Below are 15,979 nucleotides of genomic sequence, written 5' to 3' on the forward strand. Positions count from 1 at the left end.
TCTCGCTCGCTCACACACACACACAAATAATAAATTTATTTCATTTATTTATCTTTTTTTGAAACAGGGTCCCTCTACATAGCCCTCGTTGTCCTGGAACTCACTATGTAGACCAGGCTGGCCTTGAACTCATGGAGATCCACCTGCCTCTGCTTCTCAAGTGCTGGGATTAAACTGCTTTATTGGCACAGTATTCTTGAAAATAAATAATTCTTTTGTTTGGTTTTGTTTTGGGGGTGGTGCCTCACTCTGTAGCCTTGGCTAGCCTAGAACTAGCTATGTAGACCAGGCTGGCCTCCAGCTCGTAGAGTTGCCTGTCTCTTTCTCCGGAGTGCTGGGGTCAGTGAGTAATTATTTATTGAATGTACCTGAGCTTTTTTTCTGATAATGAAACTACCGCAGCCAGTGAAGCACAATCACATGAGGTAGGAGCTAGCCTTAGGTCTCTCTCATGGGAGAGAGAACGCGCTCAGAGACGTTAGGCCTTCTGTCAGAGTACACAGCTCATTTGAAAAACCCAGGGGAGGCTTTATCTTTTTTGCTTAAAGACAAGGTTTTGCAGCAAAGCTTGTCCTTGAACTTTGTGATCCTCCTGCCTCCATCTCTGAATCCTGGGACTGCTGCTCGCCTGCCAGTGAAGAAGCCTTTCTCCTCTCCCCGCACCTCACCCTCTCAGGGTACAGGGCCGGCGGAGCGCCCACAGTGGTCCTCGAAGGCTGCCTAGGAGAGGAGGCTGGAAGGCTAAGACAATTTTACAGTCGCACCTGTAATCCCCGAGCTCCGGAAGCAAGAGGTAGCCAAATCTCTGCTATCTAGCGCGTTTGAGGGCAGCCTGGGCTACACGAAACCCTGACTCAAAACCACAGCGCATTCGTGGTGGGATGACAAGCAGAAAGGTGGAGTAGCAGGGACCTCCTGTTCCTCTGCCAGCCGGGGGTCTGAGGGGGTCCCCGCACCGCTGGGGACAGGACGAGCAGCAGCAACACTCTCTCTTTTCCCGCGCCCCTGGGGACTTGGCTCAGCACAAGCGACAGAGGCGGGACGTTCCCACGTGGGGGTGGCGGGCGGAGGCGGGGCAAGCTCTGGTCCCCTCGGTCCAGTCTTCAATTCCCTGCCAGTCACTCAGCGGGGCAGCTCTGGGTGGCTCCGCTGCCTTCAGTCTGAAAGGTGAGTCACGCTCGAGGGAAGGGTCGCGGGGGTGAGATGTTCGCGGTGGCCATCCTGAGCCTTTGCCCCATCACCGCACACTCTCCCTTCCTGGGGTCCCTTCACTGCCCCGTTCTGATGCCAGAGACCTAGCCCCAGGCATTCCCTCTTTCCCGAGAAGTGGGGTCTCCTCTTCCCAGAAGACGGGCTGGCCCTTTTCCTAAATGTGTTGCCTCGCCCACCCGCTGAACTAGTTTGGTCCTTGGCCTCTAGAGCCGCTGGGATGCCAGACCCTACGTGTCCGATTGATGGTAGGGCGCAGCCTGCCCCCTCCTCCAGCTGCAGAGCAGGCAGAACGCACGTAGGCAGTCAATTAAGGAGACCTGGGAGTAAGTCGCGGAGCATCTGCTCTGAGATCTGGGCCAGCTGCTCTGCGGGGAGGAGGCTCAGGACTTTCCTCTGGGGCAGACAATTTAGTGGGGCTCCCAACCTGGCTGATGTGAGACTGGCAGCAGAGCTCAGGCCCCACCCCCACCCCCAGACCTAAACCGTTCAGACCTCCTCCAGCTTCTCAAACGATGAATGGAGAACCCAAGAGGGCCCCAAAGGTCTAGCGCCTCACCTCCACCCACTGCCACGTATCAGGCAAAGCTGAAGGGGTTCACTTCCAACCCACCAGCAAAGCAGAATCTGGCCCCAGGGGCAGTCAGAGAGCCGAGTGGTGCAGAACCACCCCTGTCTCCCGCCCCACAGATGCTCTCCAGAGCTGCCTGGAGTCTGCTGATCAGGACCGGAGGACTGGGAACTCGAGGGACACACAGCCCAAGAGGCACTGGTAAGGCTCAGACCCAGGTGTCAGCCCTGCTCCAGAAGTGGGGCAGAGAGCCTTGTTAACTGCCTCCTATCTATCACATCCTATGATCTTGCGCCTGGGTCCTGGACCAAGTTCCTCCAGCAAACGGAGTCCACTGCGGCAGAAGAGAGTAGACCCCTTCATCCCTGGTTTCCTTAGAGCCTAGCCCACACCTCTGATTCCCAAAGGGGAGGGTGCTACAAGGATGGAGACCCTGAATGTTCCTTTCCAGACCTTGGTGCCAGGACTAGGCAGAAGAAGAGGTCTAAAGCAGGTAAGATTTCAGCCAGATAGCAGAAGGGATCTCCTGCTGCTCAGGGGAGTAAAGTCAAAGATAACATTGGCTGATCCAGTCCTGGGACCCCCGAGCTATGCTAATCACTTTACTTTAGATTCTGCAGTTCGAGGCCAGCCTGGTCTACAAGAGCTAGATCCAGGACAGGCTCTAGAAACTACAGGGAAACCCTGTCTCGAAAAACCAAAAAAAAAAAAAAAAAAAAAAAGAAAGAAAGAAATATATAGATTTTGCAATAACAGCGTGAGGCAGTCCTAGTTCTGCTTCTTAGATGAACAGCTGGAGCCCAGAGTTCTAGATACTAGATAGGGCAGCACCCAAGACTGGGTATGGTGGCTCACACCTCAATCCGGGCACTCAGGAGGCTGAGGCTGAGGGCTGCCACACATCCCAAACCAGTCTGGCTTACGGACTGATTCTCTGTCACAAACAAAAACGACAACAACAAAGCTAGGCATGGCGGTCCGTACTTAACATCCCTAGCATTTGAAAGACCGAGGCAGGAGGATCACTGTGGCTTAGAGACAAGACCAGCCTGGGCTATAGGGCAAGGCTGTCTCAAAACACCAAAACAGATGATAGATAGAAGATAGATAGATAGATAGATAGATAGATAGATAGATAGATAGGACTCAGAACCAAGACTTCTCTGATGCTATTCTCCTGCCTCTGGTGTCAATAAGCAGGACAGCCTGTAGTGAGACCCTCCACTTTCTGGCCTTGCTCTGGGCAATCTGGCCGTCTGCACGAAGCAGAGGCCTAGTCCCCAAGGAAAGCCTCTACAAGGCTGTGATTCTTCACTATCCTTTCTGGACCTATGATCACAGAACACTACAGTATGCCGAGCCTTTGGTGATTTTAAAAAATTTACTATTGCTGGTATGCATGATGTATAGGGGTCATTTAAATTTATTATTGTATGTATGCAAGATATATGGGGTCATGCTATACCATGCTTGTGGGGGTCAGAGGGCAACTTTGTGGACTCTTCTCTCCTCCCACCTTTGTGGAGTTCCCAGGGATTGAACTCTGCTCATCCTACCACCGCAACTGTCTCTACCCACTGAGGCACTGCCCAGGCTCTCTCCTTTCATCTTGCTTTTTGGACACAGGCTCTCCTGCACCAGCCTGGCCTGAAATTTGCTATGTCGCTGAGGATAACCTTGAATTCTTAATCCTTCTGCCTCCACCTCCCAAAGGATGAGATGATAGGCACATGCCACCATACTTCTTGGTGCTGGGAATCAAACCCAGGCCTTCTCACATCCCAAGACTTTCAGTATACTAGGCAAGCACTCTACCCACTGGGCTATGTTCTCGGCCCTTTTTCCCCCAGAGGACCTTTGACGCGTTATCTGGAAGCTTCTACCGAGGTGTGAGGCTTCTAGAGGAGGCTGTGCAGATGCAGCTGCATTCTGTGTGAGTTGTGTCAAGCTGTAGTACACACCCAGCTGTCACTGAAGCCCCATTAAGCACATGTAAAGTCATGCCACAGGGTGCTTCATAGTTTGCATGGGTGTTTTCGCCTGGATCTCGGCTCCCTCTTTAAGCCCTTCCTCACCCCTAGCCTCTGCCTCAGTGGACCTCATCTTCCCAGAGAACACAGGGTTTGCAGCAAAGAGGTGGTGACCTGTGTCCATGCCTGTGCTCCTTGCTTGAAGGCTCAGTGTGCTCATCTGTCAAATGGAGATGACCATATCCATCCTCTGGCTCAGAGTGACATGTGGCCCATGAGCCAGCTCACCTGAAAGCCTTCAACTGACACACAGTGAACAAGAAATGTACTACTTATAACTGGAGTCATGGTTAAAGATAGGTAGTTCTGTTGCACCCTGGACACAGCTCCCTCCCTTGTACCTGCAGCTAGCAGCCAGCGGAGGATGAGCCCCTATGTGGACTGCTATGCCCAACGCTCCTATCCCATGCCGGATGAACCCTTCTGTACAGAGCTCACTGAGGAGCAGCGGGCCCTGAAGGAGAAGGAGAAGGGCAGCTGGGCCCAGCTGAGCCAAGCAGAGAAGGTGGCCTGTAAGTATTGGGCCAGGCGGACTATCAGATCAAAGAGAAGAGAGGAAGGCACGCGGGGGGGGGGTGTTCAACTCACCCTTTTGCTCACTGAAACCCCATGTCTGAAGCTAGTGACACTGGGGACATGAGGAGAGTCACTTGGGCTGATTGCACAGTGAAAGACAGGATGTGTGGCTAAGGTGGGGTGTGTCCCAGGGGCTGCAGACCCAAAAGAGAAGAGGGTCTCCAAGAGATCTTTCTGGGGAACAATAGGAGTGGCATGGGGAAGGGTGTCACAGGAGCAGGTGTGGGGGTCCTTATGTCACTAAGTGGGGCGCAGAGAGGCAGCTGAGGTAAGCAGGGAAGAAGGGAAGAGAGCTATGTGGCCCTGGGTTGACCTGAGCTATCTGGAGCCTCTGGGCCTCCTTTTACAGCTGGGGGTGCTGATGTCTCTTACTTCAGGGGGTACTTAATGGGCAGAAGGCAGCGTTGCTCACTCCCTCATCCTTTCTCTCACTGGGCATCTTACTGGCATCTACTACAAAGGCAGGCCCTGGCACGGGTGGGAACAAGCTGCATCCTTGCCCTATAAACGTAAATGCTCAGGGTTCTGCCTGGCTCCTTTTCCTTCCTTCCATACCCGGCAACTCCCTCCCCCTCTCCCCACCTCCCTCTTCCTTCTTCTCCTCTCTCCTTTCCCTTCTACTTATTCCACCAATCTCCCTTCTATATCAGAAAGGGAAGGCCCCTCTTTTCTTCTTTACCCAAATGTCACCACATTAAGTATGTTCCCGTACCCACCATTAACTGGCCAGCAACTGGTCCCATAGTCGTAGGAAACAGAAGCTCAGGGAGATGACATCACTGGCCAGGCCACACAACTTAGAGTTACTAGCCAGCGGTCAGGACTTGGACCCACACAGAAGACACCAGGGCCATACCATTGCCACACCACACTCTGGGAAGGTTGCTGAGTTACAGGAGGGAGCCAGAGCTCTCAGCAAGCACCAGTCGGACCCTGGACCTCTTGCCACTGGATCCCCCCTCCCTCACCTTTACCCCACCTCCTTCCTTCTCTCTGCTCCTGCCTGGGTGGAGAGTCACTGTGGCAGCCAAACTGCCCAGCCCAAGACGGTTCTGCCCAGGAGCCTGTGCCAGCGCTCATTTCCCCTCACATAGTCATTTCGGAGCTATTTAAGGTACAGAGAGACACAGTGTTCACATAGGTCACACTCTTAAACAGCTGCAAGAAGGGAGGGGGCAGGGAAGGTGGGAAGTGGGGAGGATAGAAAGAAAAAGGAGAAAAGGAAGCAGGAAAAAAAGAGGGCAAAGAGGAAGGAAGGGAGGGAGGGAGGGAGGTCAGCATCCTTCCTGAAGTCCTCCTCAGACCAGGTCTTTGGCTCACAGACATTGCTTCTCCCTCTTTTGCTTTTTCATTCTATGACTCTTGATCTGAGCTTAGGCATCAAGCTGGGTAGTGGGCCACGATGGCCCTGGTCCATGCATCTCCTGATAGCCATGCCAGAGCCTAGGTAGACATCCAACTGTGGCTATATTTTGATATTTTGATAATTACTAGAAGGCACACAACTTAAGCAAAAACAAAGCTTTAAGTTGGCATGGTAGCTGGGTGGTGGTGGCCCATGCCCTTAATACCAGCACCTAGGAGGTAGAGGCAGGCAGATCTGTGAGTTCAAGGCCAGCCTGGTCTACAGAATGAGTTCCAGCACACACCAAGGCTACTCAGAGAAATCTTGGAAAACAAAACAAACCCTCAAAATAGAGTTTAAGCTGGCATGGTGACATGTACCTATAATACCAGTCCTGGGAATGGCTGAGGGAGGAGGATTGTGGGTGCCAGGGCAGTCTAGGCTGTGTAGTAAGATTCTTTCTCAAAATAAATGAATGTTTTGTAGTTTTAAATGCATAACAACACAAAACAGAGCCTCCTGTGTGCTACCAGTGATCTCGGTGCTGGGGAGGTGTCGGGGACTAAAGCCCTTGTTTTTTTGAGGGTCTGGGGAGCTTGAGTTCAACAAAGCAGGTGATAAAAATTCTCAGTGGGAGGCAGGAGGTCAGGAAAGTCCTGATAAAAAATTGCCACATAAAAGCTTATTTTTGTACTTCCACGTCAGAAATGCACCCTCCCTGTTCCATCAGAATAGACCCAAATCCCATCTTCCCTGGGGCTGGCCAGGTCCTGTGCGATCTGTATCCTGCTGACACTCACTCCTCTTCCTCAGCCACGCTGCCCTCCCTCGTCCCTTCCCCATCTGTTCCTGTCCTGGGCCATTTAATTTAATTTTTTTATGTTTTAGTTTTTTGAGACAGGCTTTCTCTGTGTTGCTCTGGCTGTCCTAGACCAGGCTGGCCCCAAACTCAGAAAGATCCACCTGCTTCTGTGTAGAATGAGCGGCTGGCGGGCTGCCTTCCCACCTGCCTTCCGCACCACTAGCTTTATACCCGAAATAACAACACACAAATTGTATTCTCTTAAACACTGCCTGGCCCATTAGTTTCAGCCTCTTATTGGCCAACTCTCACATCTTGAGTAACCCATTTCTAATAATCTGTGTACCACCATAAAGTGGTGGTTTACCGGGAAGATTCTAGCCACTGTCCGTGTTGGGTAGGAGAAGCATGGCGACTGCCTGACTCAGCTTTCTTCCTCCCAGCATTCTGTTCTGTTTACTTCGCCTAACTAATTTTCTGTCCTATCAAAGGACCAAGGCAGTTTCTTTATTAACCAATGAAAGTAACACATGGACAGATGACCCTCCTCCACCACTTCTGCCTCCTGAATGCTGGGATTAAAGGTGTGCACCACCACCGCTGCCAGGCCTTAATTTTTGCAACAATGGGTTTCATTGTAAAGCCGGCTGGACTGAGATCCAATGTGTAGCCCAGGCTGCCCTTGAATTCACTGAGGTTTGTCTGCCTCTACGTTGGCAGGGTTGGACTGAAAGTGTGAGCCACCACATCATGTTTGTTTGCTTTTATTTCAACTTGGCTTTCTCTGTTTGATTTCCTAAACCTGGGTCCCGAGGTCTCCTCTGAGAGGCCTTCTTGATGTCCTAATGAAGGCAGCTCCCCCATCCTCACCCATCACACAGTTGATGAAATAATTGATTCCTCTCCTCCTAAATGTCATGAGGGTAGGAACCACTGTGCACAGGGTTACCATATTTTGTAGACAGTAAGTGCTTAATAAGAATCTGGTGGCGGGGGTTGGAGAGATGACTGCTCTTCCAGAGGCCCAGGGGTTCAATTCCTAGCACACACATGGCAGCTCACAACTGTCTGTAAATCCAGTTCCAGGGGATCTAACACCTTTACACCAATGCATATAAAGTTAAAAAAAAAATCTGGTGGCTGTGCTGCCTAGCGGTGCAGCATTCAGGAAGCAGAGGCAGTACAGCAGAGTGAGACTCTAGCTCAAAACACACAAGCAAACAAGAATGGGCTGGTGTAGCCGGGCAGTGGTGGCACACGCCTTTAATCCCAGCACTTGGGAGGCAAGGCAGGTAGATCTCAGCCTGGTCTACAAAGCAAGTTCCAGGATAGTCAGTACTGTTACACAGAGAAACCTTATCTCCAAAACCAAACAATGGACTGGTCTACGGGGAGATGGCTCAGTGTAGTACCTGCCATGCAAGCATGAGAACCTGACTTCAGAAAAAGGCTGGGTAGAGCAGCACCTGCCTGTAATCCGAGCCGTGGGGAGGCCAAGACAGGAGGCGCTCCTTGGCCAGCTAGTATAGACCAATCAGTGAGCTTCAGGGTCAGCGAGAGATCCTGTCTCAAAACACAAGGTAGCGAAGGTAGAGCATGATAACGGAAGACACCAGATGGTGATTCCTAGCTGCCACATTCACGCACATAAATGTCGTTCACGCACATATATGTCATGTACACACTTGCACACTCAGGTGTACCAGGCCTTTTCTTTTAGGCCACAAACCAGCTCCCAAATCATGACACAGAGACTTATCATTCGTTTTGAATGCTCGGCCTAGTTTAGGTAGGTTTCTGGCTAGCTCTTTTAACTTAAATTATCCTGCTGCTCTTTATCTACCGTTTGCCTCGGGGCTTTTTACCTTTCTTCCTTCTGTATATCTTCCTTTCACTGCTTCTCTGTGTCTGGCTGGTGTCTGCCTGACTTCTGGCCCCAGGCATCTCCCTCCTCCTCCTTTCTTATTCCTCTTCTTTCTCAAGCCTGGATTTCTCCTATTTGTTCTCTCTGCCCTCAGTCCCACCTATCTTTTCTTCTGCCTAGCAGCTGGCCATTCAGCTTTTTATTAGATCAATCGGGTGCCTTAGACACGCAAGGTGAGACAGCTGCAACACATCTGTACAGAATTAAACACAGGCAGTGTAAACAAAAGCAACACACCTTTACACAGTTAAAGTAAGATGCTGCAGCATAAACAAGTACAGCTTATCTTTGTCGAGTTAAAATAACATTCCACAAAAGAGGCTGAGCGAATAGCCTATGGTGCAAGAAGGGACAGGCAAGGGTTTCAGGGGCCAAGAGCTGTTCTAGGGTCCTAGGCATGGATCTGTATAATAAGTATAATAAGTAGCCTTCCACACACTGCCTGTCTCCAGTGTACCGGCTCCAGTTCCACCAAACCTTCGCAGAGATGAACCATCGCTCCAACGAATGGAAAACAGTGATGGGCTGCGTCTTCTTTTTCATTGGCTTCACAGCCCTGGTGATTTGGTGGCAGCGGGTGTATGGTGAGTGTACGAGTCGTTGGCTGGAGGCAGTGGATGCCCTTGTGCCCACAGCTACTGGCTGAGCTCTATAGGACTCACCCAAAAGGTTCTGAAAAGTCTCCACAGAGGGAGGGTGAAGAACAGAACATGGCCACCTGGGGGGGGAGGTAGGGAGGTTAGCCCTCTGGGCATTAGTTTTCTTATCTGCAAAATGGGAATAATAACATCCAGTTCTGTCTGGGCTCTTGGAGGATTTAGTGAGGGGGCTATAGGTTCAGGTGGATTCATGCATGGTGGTGTTTCTGATCGCTGTGTATTAACCATGTATTTCTTAGCGTACTTTTCAACAGCTGGAAGACACAAATATATTGTCTTTTTCCTTTTTTTTTTTTTTTTTGACAGTCTCACTATGTAGCCTTGACTCTTCTGGAACTTACTATGTAGACCAGGCTGGTCTCAAACTCACAGAGTTCCATATGCCTCCTAAGTGCTGGGATTAAAGGTGTGCGCCACTATGATCAGCTGCTTCTTGGAGCTTGTTTAGGAGGGAGGAGGAGGATGAGGAGGAGGAGGAGGTGAGGAGACTACAGAAGTCCAATATCGCCGTAATCCTCTCCTTCCTTCCTCACTCCTCCTCCTCTTTCTTCTCCTCCTCCTCCTCCTTCTCCTCCTTCTCCTTCTTCAAAGCAGGCTTTACTATGCAGACCAGGCTGACCTCAGACTTGGGATTCTCCTTCCTGAGAATTGGGCTTATATATGCAGGACCACACCTAGCTAGGGTTATTTCTCTTTCACAATAAAAGGTCAGTGAAACAGTCCAGGCCAAGATGGGCACTCACAGACCCTTTGCTCTGTTATACTTAACAGGAAGAGAAGCTTGCATTTGATGTGCAAGATGTCTCTCCATGTCCAGCCTCTTTTATTCCTGTTCTATTGGCTATAGACGATAATATGTCCTTGCTCAGCTTAGCTACAGGAGAAACTAGGAAATGTTGTTTTCTGGGAATCCTCTCTCCCTCCCTCCCCCCCCCTCTCTTGAGAGAGGTACCCTTGTCTGGCCTGGAGCTCACTGTATTGATCAGGCTGGCCTCAAACTCACATGCTGAGATTAAAGGCATGCACTACCACACCAGACATTTTTTTTTTCTTTTAGAAGCACGATCTTTCCTGGCAGTAGTGGCACACACTGTTAGTCCCAGCACTCAGGAAGCAGAGGCAAGTGGATGGGTCTCTGACGCTGACAACAGCCTATAGAGTCTATAGATAGCAGTCTGTAGAGTGAGTTCCAGGACAGCCAGGGCTACACAGAGAAACCCTGTCTCAAAAACCAACCAACCAAATAAGTGAATGATTACAAGGTCTTACTCTTTAGGTTTAGGCCACTGTCTTAGCCACTGTTGTATTGCTGTGAAGAGAAGCCATGGCTGCAGCGACTCTAACAAAAGCAAGCATTTCATTGAGGCTGGCTTACAGTTTTAGAGGTTTAGTCTATCGCCATGGTGGCACACACGGTGCTAGAGGAGAAGCTGAGAGTTCTACATCTAGATCAGTAGGTAGCAGGAAGAGAGAGTGACACTGGGCTTAGCTCGGGCTTCTAAAACCTCAAAGTCCACCCCCAGTGACACACTTCCTCCAACAAGGCCACACCTCTTAATCCTTTCCACATAGTGGCGTTCCCAAATGACTAAGCATTCCAATATATGAGCCTATGGGAGGCCATTCATGTTCAAACCACCACATCCAGGATGATGGGAAACTCACTAAGGAGCCTAGTTTGGCTTTAAACTTGCAGTAATCGTTTTGCTTTGAAATTTTGAGTGCTGGCTTCACAGACGTGAGTTACCATGCCCGGGTTGTGGGTTGTTTTTTGTTTGTTCATTTGTTTATTTTGAAGGTGGGGCATTCCTTTCTTTCTTTTAAAGTTTATTTACTGTGGAAGTCAGAGGACAGCGTTTGGGAGTCAGTTGTCAGGGTCTTGTGGCAAGCACATTTATCCATTAAGCCATTTGCCAGCCCTTTGTTTGAGTATTTATTTATTTTAGACTAGGTCTCATATGTACTCCTGGCTGATTTGGAACTCTGTGTAGACCAGACTGACCTTGAGTTGACAGAGATCTGCCTGCCTCTGCTGCTGCCTCCCAAATGCTCGCAGTAATCTGCTGTGATTTTTCTTGTAAAAGCTGGATGGGAATTCCTGTCCAGTACAAACATGAGAAGGGAAGGTCTTTAGGGAAAGGTCTAGCTCAGGATTTGCTGTGTCATAGGGGCCATCCTTGTCTACCTCTGACTAGAGACAGTGATGGGGTTGGGAGACGGCTCCCTCAGAAAAGCACTTGCGGGGCTGGAGAGATGGCTCAGAGGTTAAGAGCACTGACTGCTCTTCCAGAGGTCCTGAGTTCAATTCCCAGCAACCACATGGTGGCTCACAACCATCTATAATGAGATCTGGTGCCCTCTTCTGGCATGCAGGCAGACATGGAAGGGATGTTGTATACATAATAAATAAATAAATCTTTAAAAAAAAAAAGAAAAAAAAAAGAAAGAAAAGCACTTGCCATGCAAACATGAGAACGTGAGTTTGGATCCCCAGCATCAGCACCAGCACCAATCCCAGCAATAAAAGGCGGATATGTTAGGCCAGAGAGATGGCTCAGCAGTTACGCTGGCTGCTTTTCCAGAGGACCTGGATTTATTCCCGGTACCAACATGACAGCTCACAACTGTCAGGAACAGGGGATATGACACCCTTTGCTGGCCTGCTCAGGCACCAGACACACACACACGGTGCACATACATACATGCAAGCAGAACACATGAAATAATAGTAATACTAATAATTATTTTGGAGTTAGGATGTGATGGGGCACTGGGGAGGTAGAGACAGTAGGATCCCTGTAGTCAGTCTAGCTGAGCAGTGAGCGCCAGCATCAGTGAGAAACTAAGACGAGCCTGGCTCAGGGGCTAAAGATGCGTGCCACCATGCCTTCAGTTGAGTTCAGTTCCCAGGAGCCCCATGGTGGAAGGAGAGAACTGCCTCCTCACACCTCCATATATGCGCCATAGCTCACTCCACTGTGCATACCCCTACCACGAAATGAATGAAGTTCCAGGGACAGAGGCTAGGCTAAGAGGGTCCACAGGTAAGGGTGTCTCAACTCCCTCCCTCAGGGCCCAGTCTTTGGGTGAAATGCTGTTCTCCCCTGGTATTTATTATCACTATGTAGACCAGGCTGGCCTTAAGCTCTCCATCCTCCTGCCTCAGCTTTCCCAGTACTGGATTACAGGCCACCACTGTCCAGCTCCTTCCCTGGTTTGTAAAGTCAATGGTGTCTCCTTACCTTTGCTCCTAATTATTCTACCGCCCACCCAACTGCAGGACACAGAAGGAGCTCCCTCTTCCGTCCTGCCTAGTGGGAGGCCATAGCCAGTGCTTCCTATCTGTCCAGCCAAAGAAATGCCCAGAGCCTCACAAGTACTCATACTCCATTTCCATCCCCACCCAGACAGAGTCTACTCCTGGCAGGAGAGGAAGGCGAGGCTCAGAGAAGTGAAGTAACTTGTTTGAGGCCACACAGTAGAGAAATGGCGGGGCTGTGGGCAGCACACATTGGTCTCAAGTCAGTCTGCCACTGGTCACAGAGAGAAGTGAGGAAGTAGATTCCCTGAGGGGAAGGAGTGAGTCTAAGGGAAACTGGCAGCAAAGCCCTGGTCCTGGACCGTCTGGAGAGCCTGGCGATGCACACCACTAATCCCAGCCCTGGGAAGGCAGTGACAGTAGGAGCTCTGTGAGTTCAAAGCCAGGCTGGTCTACATAGTGAGTTCTAGGACAACCAGAGCTACAGAGTAAAATCCTTTTTCAAAAAGACTGAGACAGCCGGGCGGTGGTGGCGCACGCCTTTAATCCCAGCACTTGGGAGGCAGAGGCAGGCAGATCTCTGTGAGTTCGAGGCCAGCCTGGTCTACAAGAGCTAGTTCCAGGACAGGCTCTAGAAACTACAGGGAAACCCTGTCTCGAAAAACCAAAAGACTGAGACAGAAACAGAGGGGTGAAGGAGAGCCTGGCAATAGCAGGGAGTGAACCCCTCAGTGCAGGGGACCCTGTGTGGCTGTAGCCCAGGGCTCAGAGGGGGTGTGACTGTGGGGACCTGGGCTGCTGCTGTCTCACCTTTGCTGTTCCTGCAGTGTTCCCTGAAAAAGTTATCACCCTGACGGAGGAGCGGAAAGCCCAGCAGCTCCAACGCCTCCTGGACATGAAGAGCAACCCCATACAGGGCCTGGCTGCCCACTGGGATTACGAAAAGAAAGAGTGGAAAAAGTGACTTGCACCACTCGTCAGCCGCTTGCCCTTGTGAGACCACCCTGGTGCAGAGCCTGAAGCCCAGAGCCCCCTCCTCTCCTCTTCCCCTCTTCCCTTTGCTCCAATAAAGCAGCCTGTTTTTTTTTTTTTTTTTCTGCCTGCAAACTCCCCTTGGACTATATATGGCACCCAAATTTATCCAGTGAGATGGGGACCGGAACAATTCATGGAGGGTTTCCTGGAAAAGTGTGCTGAGGATCTTAGGGCAGGTTGGAGGAAGGAGAGAAAGCATTCAAGGGAGGGGAGGCAGTAGCAAAGGCAAAAACACTTTTTTCCCCCCAAGACAAGGTTTCTCTGTGTAACAGTCCTTGCTGTCCTAGAACTTGCTCTGTAGACCAGGCTGGCCTTGAACTCACAGAGATCTGCTTGCCTCTGCCTCCCGAGTGCTGGAATTAAAGGAGTGCACCTCCACCGCCTGGCAGAAACAAGTCTTTTATTCAGTCAGTTAACCATTCTTTCCTGAGCTCCCATGGTGCACCCAGTAGCATGATTCTGGGCTCTGGGGATGCTGCAGTGTCCAAGACTGGCTTCACACAGGAGATTTTTCTCCTGTGGAGGCCAATGCAAAAGTGAACGATGAATAATAGCAAGAAATACTGCATGACAGGAGGTAAGTGCCACAGAGAAAGCAGGAGAGGCTGGGGAAGCAGGTGAGGCTGGGGAAGCAGGTGAAGAGCCTCTTAAAGCAAGTGGCACCTCTGAAGAGGGCAAAGTGGAGTCGGGAACAAACCTTGCATGGAAGGTGGAGGCTGGGCAGCATGTAGCCTTGTGCTGCCTCCCTTACCTGTGTGTGAGGCCCCGAGTTTCATCTCTGGCATTGCAAACAGAAAAAAATAGACTAACAAGTACAGAAACCGTGAGGTGGGATCTGCTCTGTCCATCTGAACTTCGAGAAGACCACCGTGACTGAAGAAATTGAATTGGGGGGTGGAGATGTGTGTGTTGGAAGAGAGCCGATCTTGGGCTGGGGAACAGGGTACACAGGGCCCATCCGGATTATGGTCCAAGCATGGGAGTGGGGGCTTCCGTGTTTGGGATCTCTGAGGGTCTTGTCAAGAAGGAATTAGTCACATGAGGCCATCTGGGGAGTGATGACTGTGCAGGAATGGAGAGTGGGAGAATGATAGTCCCTTAGTCTGATGCCTGGGAAGGGGAGCAGGCGCGCAGAAGGTGGGGCAGTCGTCCCCTCCCGAGAAACTACACAGGGGTTAAAATGGACCAATTGGACTGGGGCTGTGACTCAGTGATGGAGAGCTTGCTGAGCATTGAAAGGCCCTGGCTTCAACTTCTAGTAGTACCAATAAAAAGGAAAAAAATCAAGGTCTGATTAGTACAGAAAGAGATGAAGCTTACACCGAAAGATAACAAAGACACAAAGGAATTTAAAAGTTCTCTAGGGTCCCGGTGGTGGTGGTGGTGCACCCCTTTAATCCCAGCACTAGGGAGGCAGAGGTAAGTGGACCTCTGTGAGTTCAAGGCCAGCCTGGTCTACAGAGTGAGTTACAGGACTGCCAGGGCTACATAGAGAGACCCTATCTCAAAAAAAACCCAAAAGATCCCTAGGGGAACTCCAAGGAAGCAGATGCTCCCCAAGGAGGTTCAGTTCTCTTAGGAGTATGGATGTGGAGAAGTTGCGACGGTGCCCGGCTACAGCTGTTCGGTATTCATGGGCAGTAGAGCAACCGCGGCTGCAGGGGCTGAGGCCTGTGGCTGGTGGAACAAGAGTGGATATGTAGCCTCTACCTCGGGAGGGCGGCTGCAGGGGGCCTCGAGAGCGCTGACAGCTGCTCCACCCTGTGGCTGGGGTGATGATCTCTAGAGGACACACACAGGCGAGAATCCTTTCTACCCACGGTGCTCCCTCCGGCGCCCTCTACCGGCAAAGCCCCGCACCATCATGTCCTGAGATTCCTTGAAGGTCCAGCCAGTACTGAGGAAAGTACTCCAATCCTAGTCTCTCTCCAACACCCCCCCCCCATTAATGTTTGTTCTTCTGTTCGTTCATCTCTTTGTTAGTTCGTTTGAAATACGGGTTCTTTAAGTGACTCTGGCTGGCCTCGAACTCATGGTAATCTTTCTGTTCTACCTGTCTAATTCTGGGGTTACAGGCATGTTATGAATGATGTGTGTCCCATTCTCTCTCTCTCTCTCTTTCCCTCCTTCTCTCTCTCTCTTTCTCTCCCTTCCCACCTCTGTCTGTCTACTTTGGTAGGGTCTTGCTATAGGGCCCAGGCTGGCCTCAGACTCACGAGGCTCCTGACTCAGTCTTCTGGGCGAGTGAGGGGGTGAACTTGAAGCCGAGAGGTAGCAGAGGGCAAGCTGATATATGGCATCAATAGACAATCTTGGGGAGACCAATGGGACCCCGGAGAACACAGTGCGCAGTAGAAGAGTCCTGCCTCTGATGTCATTTGTCTTGGACAACACTGTCTGACTAGAAACGCCATGGGTCAGTCCTTAGCCGGGGCAGCCCAAGAAGACGTACCAGGAGCACTGCAGAGATCTGAAGGTGCAGGTCTGAACACTGACCCCTTCTTTCCCGCCCCACCTTCTCCAGACAGTTTTGTTTTCTTTCTTGTTTGGCTTTGTTTTGTCTTACCAT

The 15,979-nt window shown here is 50.7% G+C and overlaps 1 protein-coding gene across 1 annotated transcript; it reads left to right on the forward strand.

Moving 5' to 3' along the window:
• The first annotated feature begins 1,116 nt into the window (after positions 1–1,116).
• Positions 1,117–13,392, forward strand: LOC119815669. Its single transcript, XM_038331916.1, has 5 exons — positions 1,117–1,167; positions 1,900–1,981; positions 4,158–4,322; positions 8,910–9,041; positions 13,203–13,392. The coding sequence occupies exons 2-5, from the start codon at positions 1,900–1,902 to the stop codon at positions 13,337–13,339; spliced, it is 516 nt and encodes a 171-aa protein (XP_038187844.1). The 5' UTR covers positions 1,117–1,167; the 3' UTR covers positions 13,340–13,392.
• The last annotated feature ends 2,587 nt before the right edge of the window (positions 13,393–15,979 follow it).

Source organism: Arvicola amphibius, chromosome 5, assembly GCF_903992535.2.
Source record: "Arvicola amphibius chromosome 5, mArvAmp1.2, whole genome shotgun sequence".
Taxonomy (NCBI): domain Eukaryota; kingdom Metazoa; phylum Chordata; class Mammalia; order Rodentia; family Cricetidae; genus Arvicola; species Arvicola amphibius.

Excerpts from the sequence above, each read along its gene's own strand:
- LOC119815669 (XM_038331916.1), top strand. The coding sequence starts at position 1,900 with ATGCTCTCCAGAGCTGCCTGGAGTCTGCTGATCAGGACCGGAGGACTG. Across the intron at positions 4,323-8,909 it reads CCAAGCAGAGAAGGTGGCCT|TGTACCGGCTCCAGTTCCAC; the intron begins GTAAGTATTGGG and ends GCCTGTCTCCAG. Across the intron at positions 9,042-13,202 it reads TTGGTGGCAGCGGGTGTATG|TGTTCCCTGAAAAAGTTATC; the intron begins GTGAGTGTACGA and ends CTGTTCCTGCAG.